The 21,857-nt window shown below is 43.5% G+C and overlaps 1 protein-coding gene across 1 annotated transcript; it reads left to right on the top strand.

Annotated features, from left to right (window-relative positions):
- The first annotated feature begins 683 nt into the window (after positions 1-683).
- LOC135528498 (histone lysine demethylase PHF8-like) lies at positions 684-21,634 on the top strand. The gene is given in 22 exon segments (XM_064957613.1): positions 684-991; positions 1,774-2,133; positions 2,992-3,077; positions 3,435-3,555; positions 4,002-4,162; positions 4,622-4,763; positions 4,893-5,079; positions 7,035-7,197; positions 8,809-8,896; positions 9,119-9,225; positions 9,341-9,432; positions 9,628-9,717; positions 10,164-10,439; positions 10,660-10,742; positions 10,850-11,025; positions 11,461-11,668; positions 12,043-12,386; positions 12,773-12,868; positions 13,052-13,161; positions 14,513-14,813; positions 14,816-14,860; positions 18,561-21,634. Coding segments are annotated over 21 exon segments (3,063 nt in total). The 5' UTR covers positions 684-991; positions 1,774-2,035; the 3' UTR covers positions 18,650-21,634.
- The last annotated feature ends 223 nt before the right edge of the window (positions 21,635-21,857 follow it).

The following is a 21,857-nucleotide window of genomic DNA, read 5'->3' as shown; positions in this document are numbered from 1 at the left end:
CACCTTATGTTTCAGCATGATAATGCACTGCCCCATGTCGCAAGGATCTTTACACAATTCCTGGAAGCTGAAAATGTCCCAGTTCTTCCATACTCACCAGACATGTCACCCACTGAGCATGTTTGGTATGCTCTGGATCGATGTGTTACGACAGCGTGTTCCAGTTCCTGCCAATATCCAGCAACTTTGCACAGTCATTGAAGAGAGTGGGAAAACATTCCACAGGCCACAATCAACAGTCTGATCAACTCAATGCAAAAGAGATGTGTTGCGCTGCATGAGGCAAATGGTGGTCACACCAGATACTGACTGGTTTTCTGATCCACACCCCTACTTTTTTATAAGGTATCTGTGACCAACATATCTCTATTCCCAGTCATGTGAAATCCATAGATTAGGGCTTAATGAATTCCTTTCAATTGACTGATTTCCTTTTATGAACTGTTAACTCTAAAATCTTTGAAATTGTTGCATGTTGCACTCATATTTTTGTTCAGTATAATTACAGGCCCAGGTTGTTATTGCAGTTATTACAGTGCAATAGCTGGTTATTACACTAATTACTCAACTGTAATGTAAATATTGTTTGATTTTGTGCGTAGGCCTACATTTGAAGTATTGATGTGCCGCCGCTATTGTAGTTCTTCACTAGCGCAACTTTATTGTTCCTTCAACTACAGACAGTTTATGCGAGTGCTTTGAAATGGCGTTGCTCCATCACAAATATATGTATTTCTGAGTTGTTTATAGTAACAGTGCTCATGTAGTGGTCTTTTAATCTTTTCAAACCCTGCAATATACATTTTGTGACTTAACCGACACACCCGGGTATCATTTGTGGGGGGAAAAGACAATGCAGTAAGGGCTGTTTTTGAATACTTTGCGCTGCATAATAAGGCCTCATCGATCCTCAGCCTTTCGTAAGGATTTCAACCGATTTCGAATGCTTGGCCGGTGGCCCCTCTGCTGCAATCGGACAGTTTAAATCCCGGTAAGAAATTATTTCGGACCGATTTTCTGAACGTACAACTTACTTATAGGTAATTCAATACTACGTTCACGATAAACTAATATAAAATGCAATATATTTAGCTAAATATAGACTTATCCGCTGTTTAGCTAACGTTACCAGCTAACTTAAGTTGCTAAGCTTAGCCAATGGTGGCTAACAACTAAGTTACTGTAGCGAATAAACAGCTGGCTATGTGTGGTCTTGAATTGCAACTAACGAAAAGATAAAGTTCAACTAATACACATTATTACCAGCTTGCTATGAATCGGTAACGTTCAATTACCTGCGCTTTTCGTTTGTTAGCTAGTTACGTTAGCATAGTCTAGGTACTTGCGAAAAGCCATTGTTAGCCAGGCTGCAGTGTTTACAAATCTAGCTACTATAGTTAGCTAGCTAAGCTGCTAACTGGCTAATGTTACTTTCCCTCCCCCAGTACTAGCTAATTAGCCAGTTATTTGTCTGAATTCCAATTCATATGCGAGAGCTGTCAGACATTTTGCAAGGCCTACCCCTCCCCATAAATGTATTAGCCAGTTTAGAAGTGTTATTATTAGCTAGCTAACTTTTGTATTTTCAAATCGTGGGCTAGCTTACTATTCAGACCCACTGCTAGCGAGCCAAGTATAGCAACTTACAGTGAGAACCTTCGGTCAGTAAAACGACTTAGAGGAGCTTATCTTTCTTATCCTCAAATTAACACCCACATCCCTGCAGACTTTTTGACAGATATGTTTGTGCTCTCTTCTTTCCCATTTCAACAGGTGCCTAATCATGGCGAATACAATGCACCATGTGTGACAGAAAGCAGTGGGCTCGGCACCTATTCCAAGTGAAGTGACACACCACAGTTAACCTGTTACTGGCACTGCCCTGTGCTGCTTCAGTACAAACGCCATTTGAACTATATATATTTTTTCAGAGCTCAATGCAACCGTAAACTAATTCTAATTGCAAACTAGTGTCGTGCTGCCATATTCACAGAGTAGATTTAAGCTTAACTGTCAGTCAGTTTACACTCCCAGTATGGCGTCTGTTCCAGTGTACTGCCTGTGTCGCCTGCCCTACGATGTCACACGCTTTATGATCGAGTGTGACATATGTCAAGACTGGTTCCATGGAAGGTAAAGTTATATTTCAGTTTCATTGAGCATTACTACACTGAACAAAAATATAAACACAGCATGTTAAGTGTTGGTCCAATGTTAAATGAGATGGAGTAAAATATCCCAGAAATGTACCATATGCACAAAAGACTTATTTCTCAAAAATGTTGTGCACAAATTTGTTTACATCTCTGTTAGTGAGCATTTCTCCTTCAAGATAGTCCATCCACCTAACAGGTGTGGCATATCAAGAAGGTAATTAAACAGCATGATCATTACACAGGTGAACCTAGTGCTGGGTACAATAAAAGGCCACTCTAAAATGTGCAGTTTTGTCACACAACGCTACAGATGTCTCAAATTATGAGGGAGCGTGCAATTGGCATACAGACTGCAGAATGTCCACCAGAGCTTTTGCCAGAGAATGTAATGTTTTAGAGAATTTGGCAGTATGTCCAACCAGCCTCACAACCGCAGAACACGTGTATGGCGTTGTGTGGGCAAGCAGTTTGCTGATATCAACGTTGTGAACAGAGTGCCCCATGGTGGCGGTGGGGTTATGGTATGGGCAGGCAGGCATAAGCTACAGACACAATTGCATTTTATCAATGGCAATTTGAATGCACAAAAGTACCATTACGAGATGGTACTTTTAAGGTATCTATGACCAACAGATGCATATCAGTATTCCCAGTCATGTGAAATCCATAGATTAGGGCCTAATAAATGTATTTCAATTGCCTGATTTCCTCATATGAACTGTAACTCAGTAAAATCAATGAAATTGGTGCATGTTGTGTTTATATTTTTGTTCATTATAATTGCTGACTGTATACAGTAGGCTATGAGGACATTTTTGTTTGTTTGTTTGTCTAGTTGTGTTGGAGTGGAGGAAGACAAAGCAGCAGAGATTGACCTGTACCACTGTCCCAACTGTCAGGTCACCCATGGGCCCTCTGTCAGTAAGTCCCTCTCAGTCTCTTTGAATTTGCTTCCCAGGCTGTATTTTTATATTTCACCCATATTTCAAACCTGTTTGAATCTGTAGCATCAGGTGTGCTAGTTCTGAATACATTCTGAATGGTTAGGGGTACTCGAGGACAGGATTAGGGAATCCGGCTCTATAGAAATACACATGCCAATACACATAACAATTCCTCACTTCTGTGAGTTTCGTTACCTGGTCTGCCTTTAGTAATACTACTACTAGTAATGTAGGCCTAATAGTAATAGTACACTAGTAGTGTGGTTGTAATAGCACAAGTAGTAGTAGCGTGGTTGTAATGCAAGTCTGTTGTTGTCCCCTGTATGTTCCGCAGTGAGGAAGCGGCGTGGAGGTACCAAGCAGGCTGATGCTGGCGGAAGAGACACTTCTGGTCGACCAGTAAAGACAGGTAGCCCGCAGTTTGTCAGGGAGCTACGAAGCCGCACCTTCCCAAGGTAAACCGCCCATATTACATTATGTCTATACGTGTTCATTCTCTTCCACACTGTCTTTTATCTAGCATGAACATTCACCTAAAATGACCGCCTCGCAGAGAAAGAACCCAACCCGACACTTATAATGCAAATTATTTTATGCGTAGTGTTTTGCTTGTGTCCATACAGTATAGCGTCTCAAAACTATCTGAGTGATCGACAATATGGCTTTTGAATCTGCATTTTTTAAATGTCCGATAATGTATCATTTCGAGTGGTACTTTAATTATTTTCTCTAACTTTACAGTTCTGACCTGGTTCTCATAGAAGTTGAATTTTGCATAATAATACCATATCTGCCATATTGAGTGTACGGTGAAATTGCAGCAGTCTGGGACACTTTTCCCATTCGTTATTCTATTTCTCTGTGTCCCTCACTATTTTCCAATCTCTCTGTGTATGTGCAGTGCTGATGAGGTATTGTTAAAGCCGTCGGGGGCCCAGCTGACAGTGGAGTTCCTGGAGGAGCGCTCATTCAGTGTTCCTGTCATGGTCCTCAGGAGGGACGGCCTGGGCATGAACCTGCCCCCGGGGAACTTCGGAGTCAACGACGTAGAGCACTACATCGGTAAACCTCTCCGTCTTCAAAGGCAATTTTGGATTCACGTGCAGTTATTTTAATATTTGCTTGTTTTCCCCACATCATTAACTAGAACACTGATTTATATGTTGTCTTCTATGGTACCTTTACCTACCTTAAGTTGAATGCACTGACTCTAAGTAAGTCTCCTTGGATAAGGGCATCTGCTCAATTCAATGATTAAAATGTCAATGTAAACCTGCAACTCTACATACAGTACAAGGCTCTGTCATACCTGCTCTTTAACTAGTCACATCTCAACTTGACATTCCATTACCATAAGAGATGTAACCTAGTGTAGGTTACCAGAGGAAACTACGGTCTTATCTCACACAACAAGACCTCTTTGAAGTTGTGATGTTGTATATGATCACGGTGCAGGAATAAAGCACTCTGTGTGGGGAGCGGCAAGACGTGTTTTGTTTGTTGATTGCGTGTTGTCTATAGGTCCGGACAGGGAGATTGATGTGATTGACGTGTCTCGCCAAGCTGACCTGAAGATGCGCCTAGGGGACTTTGTGGAGTACTACAACAGCCCCAACAGAGACCGAGTCCTCAACGTCATCAGCCTAGAGTTCTCTGAGACCAGGTACACCACACTGCTTGTTCTTGTGTCAATGCACTCATTGGTTGGTATTGCTCTCTAGGGGGCAGGTCTTCCTTGTCATCAGTACATCATTTGGTTGAACAAAAGTCAAATGTCAATTTTCTGTCACAGGCTGTCAAATTTGGTGGAGACTCCGAAGATAGTGAGGAAGCTGTCGTGGGTGGAGAACCTGTGGCCTGAGGAGTCCGTGTTTGAGCGACCCAACGTCCAGAAATACTGCCTCATGGGGGTCAAGGACAGCTACACAGACTTCCACATCGACTTCGGAGGTACCTCTGTCTGGTACCATGTACTACGGGTAAGAAGAGGGCAGTTATTGGGACATTTTATGGGCCAGATTGTGTACAGGGACTGTTGGAACTAGGCATTCTTCCTGCTGTGCTGACATGCATAATTGGAGCGTTATATACTCGGAGACTTAAGAGCGATATAACATTTGAATATATGATATCATTTACATTTAAGTCATTTAGCAGACGCTCTTATCCAGAGCGACTTACAAATTGGTGAATTCACCTTCTGACATCCAGTGGAACAGCCACTTTACAATAGTGCATCTAAATCATTAAGGGGGGGGGGTGAGAAGGATTACTTATCCTATCCTAGGTATTCCTTGAAGAGGTGGGGTTTCAGGTGTCTCCGGAAGGTGGTGATTGACTCCGCTGTCCTGGCGTCGTGAGGGAGTTTGTTCCACCATTGGGGGGCCAGAGCAGCGAACAGTTTTGACTGGGCTGAGCGGGAACTGTACTTCCTCAGTGGTAGGGAGGCGAGCAGGCCAGAGGTGGATGAACGCAGTGCCCTTGCTTGGGTGTAGGGCCTGATCAGAGCCTGGAGGTACTGCGGTGCCGTTCCCCTCACAGCTCCGTAGGCAAGCACCATGGTCTTGTAGCGGATGCGAGCTTCAACTGGAAGCCAGTGGAGAGAGCGGAGGAGCGGGGTGACGTGAGAGAACTTGGGAAGGTTGAACACCAGACGGGCTGCGGCGTTCTGGATGAGTTGTAGGGGTTTAATGGCACAGGCAGGGAGCCCAGCCAACAGCGAGTTGCAGTAATCCAGACGGGAGATGACAAGTGCCTGGATTAGGACCTGCGCCGCTTCCTGTGTGAGGCAGGGTCGTACTCTGCGGATGTTGTAGAGCATGAACCTACAGGAACGGGCCACCGCCATGATGTTGGTTGAGAACGACAGGGTGTTGTCCAGGATCACGCCAAGGTTCTTAGCGCTCTGGGAGGAGGACACAATGGAGTTGTCAACCGTGATGGCGAGATCATGGAACGGGCAGTCCTTCCCCGGGAGGAAGAGCAGCTCCGTCTTGCCGAGGTTCAGCTTGAGGTGGTGATCCGTCATCCACACTGATATGTCTGCCAGACATGCAGAGATCCGATTCGCCACCTGGTCATCAGAAGGGGGAAAGGAGAAGATTAATTGTGTGTCGTCTGCATAGCAATGATAGGAGAGACCATGTGAGGTTATGACAGAGCCAAGTGACTTGGTGTATAGCGAGAATAGGAGAGGGCCTAGAACAGAGCCCTGGGGGACACCAGTGGTGAGAGCGCGTGGCGAGGAGACAGATTCTCGCCACGCCACCTGGTAGGAGCGACCTGTCAGGTAGGACGCAATCCAAGCGTGGGCCGCGCCGGAGATGCCCAACTCGGAGAGGGTGGAGAGGAGGATCTGATGGTTCACAGTATCGAAGGCAGCCGATAGGTCTAGAAGGATGAGAGCAGAGGAGAGAGAGTTAGCTTTAGCAGTGCGGAGCGCCTCCGTGATACAGAGAAGAGCAGTCTCAGTTGAATGACTAGTCTTGAAACCTGACTGATTTGGATCAAGAAGGTCATTCTGAGAGAGATAGCGGGAGAGCTGGCCAAGGACGGCACGTTCAAGAGTTTTGGAGAGAAAAGAAAGAAGGGATACTGGTCTGTAGTTGTTGACATCGGAGGGATCGAGTGTGGGTTTTTTCAGAAGGGGTGCAACTCTCGCTCTCTTGAAGACGGAAGGGACGTAGCCAGCGGTCAGGGATGAGTTGATGAGCGAGGTGAGGTAAGGGAGAAGGTCTCCGGAAATGGTCTGGAGAAGAGAGGAGGGGATAGGGTCATGCCTGACTTTACCTTGTTCATCATTGTAATGCTGTGTCTGCCTGACGGATGAAAATTCTCTCCTTTTAACTCTTCCACTTTCACGTTGATGTGGAAACGGAAAGGTTGATTAATGAGCGCTGTCACTGTTAGATAAATGTCTACGTGTGTCTCTCAGGGTGAGAAGATCTTCTACCTGATCTCCCCCACGCCGGCAAACCTTGCCTTGTTTGAGCGCTGGAGCTCCTCGTCCAATCAGAACGAGATGTTCTTCGGGGACCAGGTGGACATGTGCTACAAGTGCTCTGTCAAACAGGGGAACACGCTTTTCATCCCAACAGGTATTCACCCTCTTAATTTACCCAGGTATTCAACAAAGTGTGGTCAGATGTTATGGTTGGTCTTCTGAAACAGGGAATAGTGCTGTGACAGGCCTGTTATTGCTTCTGGTGATGGGTTTTATATACAGTGTATTCCTGGTGGAGCTTGTCAGAACTCCGTATATTATGTGCCAGTTCATATACACTACCAGTCAAAAGTTTGGACACACCTAGTCATTCAAGAGTTTCTTAATTTTTACTATTTTTTTACATTATAGAATAATAGTGAAGGCATCAAAGCTATGAAATATCACATATGGAATCATGTAGTAACCAAAATACTTTTAAACAAATAAAAATATATTTTATATTTGAGATTCTTCAAAGTAGCCACCCTTTGCCTTAATGACAGCTTTGCACACTCTTGGCATTCTCTCAACCAGCTAAATGAGGTACTCACTCACCTGTTGATTGTGCCTTTAAACAGCATGGAAAATTCCAGAAAATGATATCATGGCTTTAGAAGCTTCTGGGAGGCTAATTGACATCATTTGAATCAATTGGAGGTGTACCTGTGGATTTCAAGGCCTACCTTTAAACTCAGTGCCTCTTTGCTTGACATCATGGGAAAAGACCTAAGATTTTTTTTTTGTAGACCTCCACAAGTCTGATTCATCCTTGAGACCAATTTCCAAACTTCTGACGGTACCACGTTCATCTGTACAAACAATAGTACGCAAGTATAAACACCATGGGGCCACGCAGCCGTCATACCGCTCAGGAATGAGATGCATTCTGTCTCCTAGAGATGAATGTACTTTGGTGCGAAAAGTGCAAATCAATCTCAGAACAACAGCAAAAGATATTGTAAAGATGCTGGAAGAAACGGGTACAAAGGTATCTATATCCACAGTAAAACGAGTCCTATGTCGACATAAACCTGAAAGACCACTCAGCAAGGAAGAAGCCACTGCTCCAAAACCGCCATAAAATGCCAGACTACGGTTTGCAACTGCACAGAGAAATTTGCTGCAGGAAGGACTGGTGCACTTCACAAAATAGATGGCATCATGAGGAAAGAAAAAGTATGTGGATATGTTAAGAAGTTAAAGCTTGGTTGCAAATGGGTCTTCCAAATGGACAATGACCCCAAGCATCCTTCCAAAGTTGTGGCAAAATGGCTTAAGGACAACAAAGTCACATTTTTGGAGTGGCCATCACAAAGCCCTGACCTCAATCCTGTAGAAAATTTGTGGGCAGAACTGAAAAAGTGTGTGCAAGCAAGGAGGCCTGCAAACCTGACTCAGGTTTCAGGTAGCTTGTGGAAGGCTACCCAAAATGTTTGACCCAAGTTAAACAATTTAAAGGCAATGCTACCAAATATTAATTAAGTGTATGTAAACTTCTGACCAACTGGGAATGTGATGAAAGAAATAAAAACGGAAATAAATCATTCTCTCTAGTATTATTCTGACATTTCACATTCTTAAAATAAAGTGGTGATCCTAACTGACCTAAGACAGAGAATTTTTACTAGGATTAAATGACAGGAATTGTGAAAAACTGAGTTTAAATGTATTTGGCTAAGGTATATGGGGGTTTTCAATGTACTTGTGTGTCTCTCTCTCTCAGGATGGATCCATGCTGTTCTGACTCCTGTGGACTGTGTGGCTTTCGGAGGGAATTTCCTACACAGTCTCAACATTGACATGCAGCTCCGGTAAGTCCCTTAACTCCTGCCTCCTACTAAAACGTGAGTCGCATCACTTGCGGTACTGGGTTTATCTGAACTGATCATAGCAACATTTCTCTACCATTCATAGCTACAATGCCATTTTGAAAATGACTCACTCAATACATTTCCATTACCATTGTACTATACATTCGAATTACCAAATGTTTATAATCATTCACCCTGTGTTCTGTCTTCTTTCCCCATCAGAGCGTATGAAATAGAGAAGAGGTTGAGTACAGCCGACCTGTTCAGTTTCCCAAACTTTGAGACTGTGTGCTGGTATGTTGGCAAGCACCTGCTTGACACATTCAGAGGTGAGGTGCTTCATCATAAACATGCTTTTCCCCCCTCTGCTCTCTAATGAACTGCATTTCTTTGGGCAATGTATGTCAAGAACCTTGATAACTTCTATGTTGATCTATGTTGCAGGTCTGAGAGAGAACCGCAGACACCCTGCTACCTACCTGGTCCACGGAGCCAAGGCCCTCAACAACGCTTTCCGCACCTGGACACGCAAAGAGGTAGCTCTTTACTGTAGGCCGCCTTATGTATGCATTCATCAAGCCTTTATAGCAGCCACTGAAGACTTTATAACATCTGTCATAGTCCGTCGCTAACATTATGCGCAATGGCACAAGATATCAGGAAGCTAGTTGTAGTGGGCGCTATAGTTCTTTGTGTCTTATGGTGACGTTATGTTTTTGTCCTCCCACCAGTCGCTGACTGACCACGAGGTGGAGATTCCAGAGACCATTAAGACCCAGCAACTGGTCAAGGACCTGGCCAAGGAGATACGACTGGTGGAGGTAAGCTGGCCTGGGGACGTGGAGACACTGACAAATATTTTCTTACTTTTTTTTATTGATTATATTTATTTAACTAGGCAAGTCAGTTAAGAACAAATTCTTATTTACAATGACGGCCAAACCCTAACGACGCTGGACCAATTGTTGGCCGCCCTATGGAACTCCCAATCACAGTGATTCACCCTGGATTCAAACCAGGGACTGTAGTGATGCCTCTTGCACTGAGATGCAGTGCCTTAGACTGCTGCACCACTCGGGAGCCCAAAAAGTACACTGAGGCAAACTGAGCCAAGCTACTAGACTGGCCCAGTTGTTCATCTACCATCATATCTGAGCCTGTACAGTTCAGGTCACCACTATAGTGAGTCCCTATCAGGCATATGAGTGTGTATGAATTATTTTCAGTCTGGCTTACTGAGAGTACTCTGTCCTCTCTGCCACTCCAGGACATCTTCCAGCAAGGCCGCCCTGCGGCTCCTTTCACCTCTACACAGGGCTTCCCCTCGCCCCTCCCCAAAGCCTCCCCTCTAGCCATCTCCCAGAGCCCTGGCCGCCCCCCGGGGAAGAAGAGAGGCCCCAAACCCAAGGATGTGTCCCCCAGTCCCAAAAAGAAGGGCCAAAAGGGCTTAATGAAAGAGGCAGGAGAGCTGGATCTCCTGGAGATCCACACCAAACACACACTGAAGAAATGCCAATCTGGTAACAAGAAAAACAAGAACAAGGTACGTCTGTTCAATTGGTGATCGATGTGCCTTGTTCTTGTCGAATACATTTTAATAAATTAAATGCACATTTAAATGGTCCTTTTAAATAAAAAGAAAATCCCTCTGGGACAAATAAAGTTGAAAGTTCTAGTTTTATTCAGCTCTGAACCTGAGTACAGTGTTTGTTTGCATGGATTTGTGATGCTATTGGGTGCTTGTGATTTCTCTCCATCTCCAGTTTGAGCTACCCTTGGAGGAGTTCCAGGGGAAAATGAGCAAGAGCAAACTGAAGCTGGTGCTGACCAACGGCAAAATACAGGGGTAAGACTGGGATGTCAGGCGACCTCTTTATCTCTTATCACGTTCTGTTTGCATTTGACATTGTGTCATCGACACGTTCATAGACGTTTCTTTCTTTCTGACCACAGCAAGAAGGGTGGTCGTTCGGGCGGCAGTAACAGTGCCGGCCGTGCCCCTCACTTCCAGCACCATGCTATGGGAGGGTCTGCACTGTCAGACTTTGAGTCAGAGGACGAGCTACAGATTGACGAGACACCTCCTCCACGACGCAAGGCTGGGGGATCCAGCAAGAAGAAACTTAGTGGTAAGTTTACATGATATAGTACAAATGGAAATATACTTTGAGAGCACTTCTTTCGTGATAGCATTACTAATCAATAAAAAACGTTTTCTGATCTTGTTGGGGCATTCGGTTCAGCCTTCCGAGCCTTAAGGCTAAATTGATATGAACGCAATAAAAACACTTTTTCGGCATCCTCTGGGATAGAGTGGCGTAATCTACCAGTCAGTTTTATCATTGGTGTCTGGGGCAGGTTTGGTCCGTTGGTGGAGCAAGGAACAAACTATAAACCTGTGTATGTATGCCTGGACCGTTTTCCATCAGAGCACATGTTGTAACAACCTTTTGCTAAGGAAAACGTACAAATGTAGCATTTCTATTAGTTCCTCCCCATTTCACACAGTTTCAAATGGTATTCTTCCATTTTGTGCCTACTGAACAAGATCCTGTTTCCGTCAGGTCTTCCTAGGAAGCTGCCGAGGGCCAAGCCATGCTCTGACCCCCATCGCATCAGAGAACCAGGAGAGGTGGACTTTGACATTGAGGAGGACTACACCACAGATGAGGAGGAGACCATGACTGTCCATGGCGTGAAGGGTGGAGCAGGAGGAATCCTGGACCTGCTGAAAGCCAGCAAACAGGTGGCAGGGCTGGACTCTGCACTCAGGTAGGGCCTGACTGACACTTCTGGACATTTCAGAAACCTTAATCATATTGTTTTATTCTCAATACCAGCCCTCTGCAACTTGTGTTAAGATATTCTGAGCAGTCAGACTACCACGTATTGTCTTATCTATTTGAACTCCAAGTCAATCATTCGAAAAATATATTTGCATTCTGCCTTGGCATCAGATTGCCAATGGAAAAATGTATCCAAAATGGGAGCCAATGAAGTTGGGAGGATGAATGTTTCACTCACTGCCTTCATAAACAGAACAGGTTAACTTGCATAATATACATTTTTGCAAAATATGTCCTCTACATTTTAGTGCTGTTTGTGTGGTGATCATTCATCACTTGTCCTCCCTCTCCACCCTCCAGTGAGGAAGCCCCAGCCTCTCCCAGCACGCGAGATGCCATCCAGGGCATGCTCTCCATGGCCAACCCTCCATCCTCTTCCTCCTCCTCCTCTTCCTCCTCTTCCTCCCCTCGGTCTGTCTCCGGAGGGCTTTCTGAGGGCCTGGGCATGGTCAAAGAGAAAGGAGGGCGGGCTGTGTGGGTGACAGGAGCCAATAAGAGCAGAGGGGGAGGAGCCTCCAAAGAGAAGACAACGTTCCAACGCCCTGGGAAGCGGCCTGTCAAGCGGCCGGCCCGTCACCTTAGCGACGAGGACAGCCCAGACGAGCAGGAAACTCTGGGCACCTGTTTTAAAGACGCCGAGTATGGTGAGTCTCTCTCAATTGAGATTCTCCCATAGGCTGTGCATCCCAAATGGCACCCTATTCCCTGTATAGTGCACTACTTCTGACCAGGTGAGTCATGGGAGGAAGGAGCACAAGAACATACCCCTGGCCTGGCTACTGCTCAGAGACTACTCCCCTTGCCCTGGTTGCATTAGTTTTGGAATGGTCTCAAATTTGCACCCTCCGCCAAACTGGTTCCCCAGGCGAGCTAAAACAAATGGACGAACATTGGGTTTAGCTCACCTGGGAACTAAGTCATGGTCGAATCAAGGCACTATGATGGATACTAAACTAAATGATCCAATGATGTCACTCATTATCCTGCCTGACTGCTCAACACTCCTGACCAACCCCTGTGTGTGTTTCAGTCTATCCCTCCTTAGAGTCTGATGAGGAGGACCATGCCAACAAGGCCAAGATGAAGAGGAAGAAAAACTGGGACGACACTCCTTGGAGCCCCAAAGGTACTCACTACTCAACCCATTTTCAAGTGTTAGACAGTGGACATGTTTCATGACCAAACCGACAGCGAAGGACATTTGTTGATACTTAGTTGAACATGTAATAACCATCTGTAGGCGGACTCTCCAAATAAAGTGTTACATATCATTGATTAATTCCGCAAACATATTTTCTTATTCTCTCAGCCCGGGTAACCCCCACCCTGCCAAAACAGGAGCGCCCAGTGAGAGAGGGGGCCAGAGTGGCGTCTGTAGAGACTGGCCTTGCTGCAGCTGCTGCCAAACTGGCACAACAGGTGAGATGAGAGGAGGGGAAATACTTTTGGTCATGTAGTGTATGTGGACACCTGCTCTTCCAACATCTCATTCCAAAACGATGGGCATTAATATGGAGTTGGCCCCCCCCCTTTGCTGCTATAACAGCCTCCACTCTTCTGGGAAGGCTTTCCACTAGATGTTGGAACTTTGCTGCGGGGACTTGCTTCCGTTCAGCCACGAGCATTAGTGAGGTCGGGCACTGATGTTGGGAGATGAGGCCTGGCTCACAGTCGGCGTTCCAATTCATCCCAAAGATGTTCGATGGGGTTGAGGTCAGGGCTCTGTGCAGGCCAGTCAAGTTCTTCCACACCGATCTCGACATCACTCCAGAGAACACATTTCCACCACTCCAGCCGACGTTTGGCATTGCGCATGATGATCTTAGGCTTGTGTGCGGCTGCTCGGCCATGGAAACCCATTTCATGAAGCTCCGACTAACATTTATTGTGCTGATGTTGCTTCCAGAGACAGTTTGGAACTGTAGTGAGTTTGGAACTCACTGTTTGGAACTGTTGTGAGCGTTGCAACCGAGGACAGACCTTCTTTTTTTTACGTGCTTCAGCACTCGGCGGTCCCGTTCTGTGAGCATGTGTGGCCTACCACTTCGCGGCTGAGCAGTTGTTGCTCCTAGACATTTCCACTTCACAATAAAAGCACTTACAGTTGACCTTCGGCAGCTCTAGCAGGGCAGAAATTTGACAAACTAACTTGTTGGAAAGGTGGCAACCTATAACGGTGCCACGTTTAAAGTCACTGAGCTCTTCAGTAAGGCCATTCTCCTGTCAATGTTTGTCTATGGAGATTGCATGGCGGTGTGCTCGATTTTATACACCTATCAGCAACGGGTGTGGATTAAATAGCCAAATCCACAAATTTAAAGTGGTGTCCACATACTTTTGTATATAGTGCATGTTAGGGGACAGTTTGGGACAAGTTCATGTTCTGAAAGAGGTAGGGCAGGTAGTGGTAGTGCCCTTTACTAAATCTTACACCCATTCAAGTACATTTTGAAAGCTCCTGAGTGGCGCAGCAGTCTAAGGCGCTACATCTCAGTGCTAGCGGCGTCACTAATGACCCTGGTTCGATTCCAGGCTGTATCAAAACCGGCTATGATTGGGAGTCCCCATAGGGCAACGCACAATTGGCCCGGTGTAGGACGTCATTGTAAATAACAATTTGTTCTTAACTGACTTGCCTAGTTCAATTTTAAAAAATTAAAAAGATGAGACAATCACCAAACACTGACAAATGAGAGCCAAATGTTGAGATGCTAGGGAACATGATTGAATGTCAAATGCTGTCTAATATTTCTATTGTTTATTCATCCAGGAGATCCAGAAACCCACCAAGAGGAAGTACACCAAAAAGCCCCGCCCCGTTGCCCCACCACAGCCACCTCCTCGGGCTGAGCCGTCCCCTCCCTCCCCCCCTCTAGCCCCGGAGCCTCCCACCCCTGACTTAAGCCCTGAGCAGAGGGTGGAGTGCTACTCTGCCAGCCTACTGGACCATGAGTACACGGCAGGCCCTGGGGGCCCCAGAGGGAGTGCGGCTATGGCTCCTGGGGTGTTCCTCACCTCCAGACGACCCTCCCTCTCCCCCCAGAACAGCAGCACTTACTCCCCCTCTACAGCCTCCCCGCTGGGCTAGCTAGCCCCGGCAGCGCTGGAGCTGGTGGAGGTAAGTACATAAGTGCTTGGGGTAATTGTCTTGCTGGAAGATCCACTTTTGACCAAGTTGCTGCCTTCTGGCAGAGGCAACAAGGTTTTGGGCAAAATGTCCTGGTACTGGGTAAAGTTTGACCTTATTTTCTGTATAAGCTTCCTTCTTTCAACGCCAAACCAACCACTGGTGTGCGTGGCCAAAGAGCTCAATACATTTCAGCCTAAAACCTGGTTGCCTCTGCCAGGAGGCTGAAACTTGGCCACAAAATCAACATTTTGCATTGGCCGTCTGTCTCTGGACTTGAAACCAATTGAAAACGTGTGGTTTGAATTGAAGAGGGAAGTCCACAAGCACCAACAAAGAATATCAAGGATCTGAAAATCTGCCATAAAGATTAATGGTCTAAGATCCCTCCCAATTGGGGCAGCAGGTATCCTAGTGGTTAGATCATTGGACTAGTAACCGAAAGGTTGCAAGATCGAATCCCTGAGCTGGCAAGGTAAAAAATATGTTGAACAAGGCAGTTAACCTACTGTTCCTCGGCCGTCATTGAAAATAAGATTTTTTTCTTGACTGACTTGGCGAGTTAAATAAAATATGTTCTCCAATCTCATAAAATATTTTAGAAAAAGGCTCAGTACCGTTGTCCTCGCAAAGGGGATGGTGCTGAAGTATTGGAAATAGAGGTGCCAATAATTTGGACCTCTATCTTTTTGAGAGAACATATTACTTGTTAAAATCTCTTTCTCTGGGCAAGTATATAAGTATAATAATATACACTGAACAGCAAAACAACATGTAAAGACATTTTTCATCCACACAAAAATATAGTTTTCCTCATTTTGTGCAGACATTTGTTTACATCCATGTTCGATTATCTTGCCAAAGGAGAAATGTTCACTATCTACTAGACAGGTGTGGCATATCAAGAAGGATGATCATTACACAGGTCCACCTTGTGCTGTGGACAATAAAGGCCAGTCTAAAATGTGCAGTTTTGTCACACAATACAATGCCACAGATGTCTCAAGTTTTGAGAGCGCATGCAAATGGCATGCTGACTGCAGGAATGTCCACTAGAGCTGTTTCCAGTTCATTTAATGTTCATTTCTCTACCATAAGCCGTCTTCAACGTCATTTTTGAGAATTTGGCAGTACGTCCAACCAGTCTCACAGCCGCAGACCACATGTAACCACGCTAGCCCAGGACCTTCACATCTGGCTTCTTCATGTGCGGGATCGTCTGAGGCCAGCCAACTGAACAGCTAATGAAACTGCGGGTTTGCAGAACCAAAGAATCTCTGCAGAAACTATCTCAGGGAAGCTCGGCTGCGTGCTTGTCGTCCTCACCAGGGTCTTGACCTGACTGCAGTGCGGCGTTGTAACCAACTTTAGTGGGCAAATGCCCACCTTCGATGGCCATTGACACGCTGGAGAAGTGTGCTCTTCACAGATTAATCCCGATTTCAACTGTACAGGCAGCATGTATGGCATCATGTGGGCAAGTGGTTTGCTGATGTCAACGTTATGAACAGAGGGCTCTGTCAATGATTAGTAGAACAGAGATACCGTGACGAGATCCTGAGGCCCATTGTCATGCCATTCATCCACCGCCATCACCTCATGTTTCAGCATGATAATGCACAGTCCCATTTTGCAAGGATCTGAACACAATTCCTGGAAGCTGAAAATGTCCCAGTTATTCCATGCCCTGCATACTCCCCATACATGTCACCCATTGAGCACGTTTGGGATGCTCTGGATCGACGTGTACGACAGCGTGTTCCAATTCCCGCCAATATCCAGCAACTTCTCACAGCGAACAGTGGGACTACATTCCACAAGCCACGATCAAAAGCCTGATCAACTCTATGCGAAGGAGATGTCGCGCTGCACGAGGCAAATGGTCACACCAGATACTGGCTGGTTTTCTGATCCACGCCCCTACTTTTTTTTAAAGATCTCTGTGACCTACAGATGCATATCTGTATTCCCAGTCATGTGAAATCCATAGATTAATTTATTTATTATACAACTGTAACTGAGTAAAATATTTGAAATTGTTGATTGTTGCGTTTTATTTTTGTTCAGTGTAATCTTCCCTTTTTTTCATATACAATATAGTTCAGACATCATGAAAATAAATTAACCATTTTTTGAGGGGTCTAACGCACAGCTGACTGAATGACAATGCAGCAGCAGCACACAGAAATAGAACAGGCTTGCAACATCTAACCCTGGCAATTTGACTGGTTAACTAATTCGTACACTCACAATGGCTGCCTGGTATTGTGATGCAATAATTTCCATGGTAATGTGAATGTTCATTCAAATTATGTTTAACTGATGTGCCTCGTGCAATGGAATGTATTTTTTGTAATGTCAGTTGAATCAGCAAATTACAGCATATTTTAGCACATATTTTACTTATGGGTACACTCTTCGTAGATGTGGTAAAGAGGTCAATCAAACTCGGCCAAAACAATGAAATTGCCATGGAAACGCATGGGGGAAAGTGCCTTGGGGTAAGGATCCCAACACTCCTCATTGCCCCCCAGCAAAGTTAGTCTACTTTTAGGCTATTGTTTGTGTATTTCACTTTATTTCGAAATATAATGCTTGTATGGATGTCAACCCCAACACATGTTCATGTCATTGTTACGATCAACTACATTACAGTTAAACATTATTTTGACCACCTTCAACCATTTCTGTATGCTAGCTATGCTAACCATCTTATACAAACGTTAGTTAGCATATAGTAGTCACTTCTACATGTTATATAGCAAATATATCCAAATTGGACTGAAGTAAGCACATTGTGGGTCTGTTACAGTACATAAAACATGAAGGTTTTGGCGAATATCCACTATGTTAGATCAGATTTGTTGAATGTTCTCCAATCTGGTAAATGGAACTTCTGCGTTCCAATGACACCTTTACCTTATCTATGGCTGCTAGTCCACCCATTATGCCATAATAGAATGGGCATCCTCATTATATGAATTATATTTCTATGGCGGCACATGCAGTCAGTTGCGGAGGAGAAAATGTGCGACCCCGCCCAAACAGTTATTACGGTGACTGCAGTCATTTGGTTGACCAATTACCATCATCCAAAATTCCATGATCGTCACTGCCCTTTTTTTTGCTCTTGTTAATAAAGAATAAATGGTGCCAATCATTTCGGTCAAGGCTGTAGAAACAAACGGGTAACTTCACAGCACATAGACATGAGTTCAGCGGTTAAAGTTCTTTCTCAGTCACTGGCGGATTTCTTTCATATGGATTCATTTTTTCCCATTATTTTAATAATACATGTTTTTATCCAATTGAAAAGGACTGTAATTGGTAAAACGTGCAGTTTACATGTACAAATGATCCTCTTTCTCTAAAAGCATGATGGTCATTCCTTTTTTTCTTCTTTTTTTAACATGAAAGTATAAGTTAACTTTCCCACAGAAAATCAATCTGAGATCGACTTAAGTTTCAGTCATGGGATTTTTTGTTGTTGCTGTAACCCCTGTGAGTTGTGTTCATTAGAGCACACAGCAAAAAAAAACATTTCAGAGCGGAATATGAAAATGACCTGTCCAGATAATGCCTCCCTGTTTGTCTGTTTTCCTCCATTTGGTGTCTAATGAACAGGATTCACAAATGTGACAAACTGTTTTCTTACCCATTGCTTTATTTCTTCTTTCTACCTCCATCTCAGGGAAACGTCCAAAGAAAGGACTTGCAACAGCAAAACAGAGACTAGGAAAGATTCTGAAAATACACCGCAATGGGAAGCTTCTCCTGTGAGAGGTGCTTCGGGAGATATGGATGGATGGAGGACAGATGGATGTAAATTTAAAGAGGACCTGAAAGACATGACTGCTTTAAGAGAAACTGTTTATATTTTTTAATCTATAATTCAATTTTTTTTCATCTGGTATCTTCACCTGCACCTGTCATTCACTCATGTTCTCACTCTATACCACTTTCCAGTCCTTAATAATTCAGAATTGATTGAATCTATATAGCTGTTTTGTAGCGCTGAAATAGTCGGCATTCTACTTTGGTACTCTGCTTTCACATTTGGTATTATTTATACTTTGATATGAAAAAATATATATACACACACACTACCGTTCAAAAGTTTGGAGTCACAAATTTCCCTGTTTTTGAAAGAAAGGCATATTTTTTTGTCCATTAAAATAACAACAAATTAATCATAAATACAGTGTAGACATTGTTAATGTTGTAAATGACTATTGTTGCTGGAAATGGCTGATTTAAAAAAAATATATACATAGGCATACAGAGGCCCATTATCAGCAACCATCACTGCTGTGTTCTAATGGCACATTGTGTTAGCTAATGCAAGTTTAAAGGCATAATTGATCATTAGAAAACCCTTTTGCAATTATGTTAGCACAGATAAAAAATGTAATGATAAAAGATGCAATACAACTGGCCTTCTTCAGACTAGTTGAGATCAGTAGTTTGAGAAACGGATGCCTCACAAGTCCTCCACTGGCAGCTTCTTTAAATAGTACCCGCAAAACACTAGTCTCAATGTCAACAGTGAAGAGGCGACTCCAGGATGTTGGTCTTCTAGGCAGAGTTGCAAAGAAAAAGCCATATCTCAGACTGGCCAATAAAAAGATTAACATGGGCAAAAGAACAGACACTGGACAGAGGAACTCTGTCTCGAAGGCCAGCATCCCAGAGTTTCCTCTTGAGACTAGTGTTGGCGTTGAGACTAATGTTTTGCGGGTACTATACTAAAGCTGCCAGTTGAGAACTTGTGAGGCGTCTGTTTCTCAAACTAGACACTCTAATGTACTTGTCCTCTTGCTCAGTTGTGCACCGGGGCCTCCCACTCTTTCTATTCTGGTTAGGGCCAGTTTGTGCTGTTCTTTGAAGGGAGCAGTACATAGTGTTGTTAGGGATCTTCAGTTTCTTAGCAATTTCAGGCATGGAATAGCTTTCCTTTCTCAGAATAAGAATAGACTGACGAGTTTCAGAAGAAAGTAATTTTTTCCTGGCCATTTTGAGCCTGTAATTGAACCCACAAATGCTGATACTCCAGATACTCAACTAGTCTAAAGGCTAGTTTTCTTGCTTCTTTAATCAGAACAACAGTTTTCAGCTGTGCTAACATAATTGCAAAAGGGTTTTCTAATGATCAATTAGCCTTTTAAAATGGAAACTTGGAATAGCTGATAATGGGCCTCTGTATGCGCCTATGTAGATATTCCATTAAAAATCAGCCGTTTCCAGCTACAACAGTCATTTACAACATTAACAATGTCTACACTGTATTTCTGATCAATTTTAAGTTATTTTAATGGACAAAAAAATTGCTTTTCTTTCAAAAACAAGGACATTTCGAAGTCACCCCAAACTTTTGAACGGTAGTGTATATATTGAGGAGCATTTAAGCATTTAGTTGGTCATGCATCGCTCAGATCAATTGAACATGTATCGATCAATTCATTGCTATATGATCTATCTAATCATTTAACCCGTTAAACTTACATGCAAGAAGCATGTATTCATCAAATTGACAATGAAAAATGTCTGATATAATTCGTAGTTGATGATTTATAGTAAAACAATTCTTTGATTTTATAATGAAACCCATGATATGACCCATTCTTCATTTGACATGGGTCTCTATGTGGGTGAGTCAGAAGGAGTGAAGGTTTTAAATGGATAAATAAAATATAAGTTTCTTTCTAGACAATTCAGCCAAATTGGATTTTTAGGAATGATTTAATCCGTTTGAGATTAACTCATGTTGTTTTGGATGACTTAGCTTTTTACATGTATTATGTGCTAGTAGGCTTGCCTCCCATTCACCCCTTTACAGTTGTGTTCACATCTCTGTTCTCAACTCACTTTTGACTCTAGTTTACTTTTTTATGTCTACAAACTTAGGTTATTACTTTTATTCACCACCCAGGTGTTTATTTTTCCCATGTAGATAGCAACCAAACCTTTTAGAAAGGGGATCTCTTCACCAGAATTTATGTAGATATTTTCAAAGAAATGATTGGTGTGCAAATGACCCCAAGAAAGAATTAACTTGTGTTAACTTGATTGTATTAATTTAACTTAGCCTGGGTACCAGTCTGTGTGCCATCATGTCACTCCTTGTCGTAGCATGTCACATACTGGTACCCAAGCTACATTGAACTCACTTCTGGATGAAGTTCTGTGTTTTTAGATGTGTATATTTTGGAATTTATATATCCACCTAGTCAATACAGTACTGTCATGATATGAAGAATCTGGTTGCTAATCATTTTCAAATCCACCATGGTTTGTATTCAAGTCTTTGGTAGTATAGACTTGAGCCAGCAGTTGTAGGATATGTCCCAAATGGAGCCCTATTCTGTAGTGCACTACTTTTGAACAGGACCAAATGCATTCTGGTTAAAAGTAGCATACTATTTTGGAAATGTGGTGCCGTTTGTGACGCATATGTAAAATTATGTGTTTTATTTAAGGAATGTGCTACACATATAGAGACAGTTGTAGTGTTCTGTAAGGATGTTGAAGTCGGGAAGCAGAGATTTGATAATGATTCTGATATGTACATCGTTGTAATTTTGTTTTTATATAGTTCAAAGGAGAAGTCTTTTTGTTGTTATTGCTTAACATACCTTGTATAAAAATACATGTAATTTGGAAAAATGTTTGAAATATTCAAAGTTTTATTTGTATGCAGTAATAATCATGTACTTTTTAGTTGGTCATGTATTGTTATAATGGAATAATGAAGTTCCTGATTTATCATTTAGTATTAATAATATTTTGTCTTGTGTCAGTGTATATGTTAGACGTGAAAGGCATTGGCCTGGAGGAGATTGCAGGTTTTGGGTTTCTTCTCTCGTTCGATATCAAGGTTGATTCTGTGGATGAGGCGCGCCCTAATTGGAGTCATCCTTGTTGGTCAGGGTGTGTGGCACCTGTTGCCCCGTTAATAGTCATTAGTTTCCCCTGTGCTGGCACAGGTAAT

The sequence above is a fragment of the Oncorhynchus masou genome, chromosome 33 (genome assembly GCF_036934945.1).
Source record: "Oncorhynchus masou masou isolate Uvic2021 chromosome 33, UVic_Omas_1.1, whole genome shotgun sequence".
In the NCBI taxonomy this organism is placed as follows: domain Eukaryota; kingdom Metazoa; phylum Chordata; class Actinopteri; order Salmoniformes; family Salmonidae; genus Oncorhynchus; species Oncorhynchus masou.
This window is presented reverse-complemented; position numbering and strand designations above follow the sequence as displayed.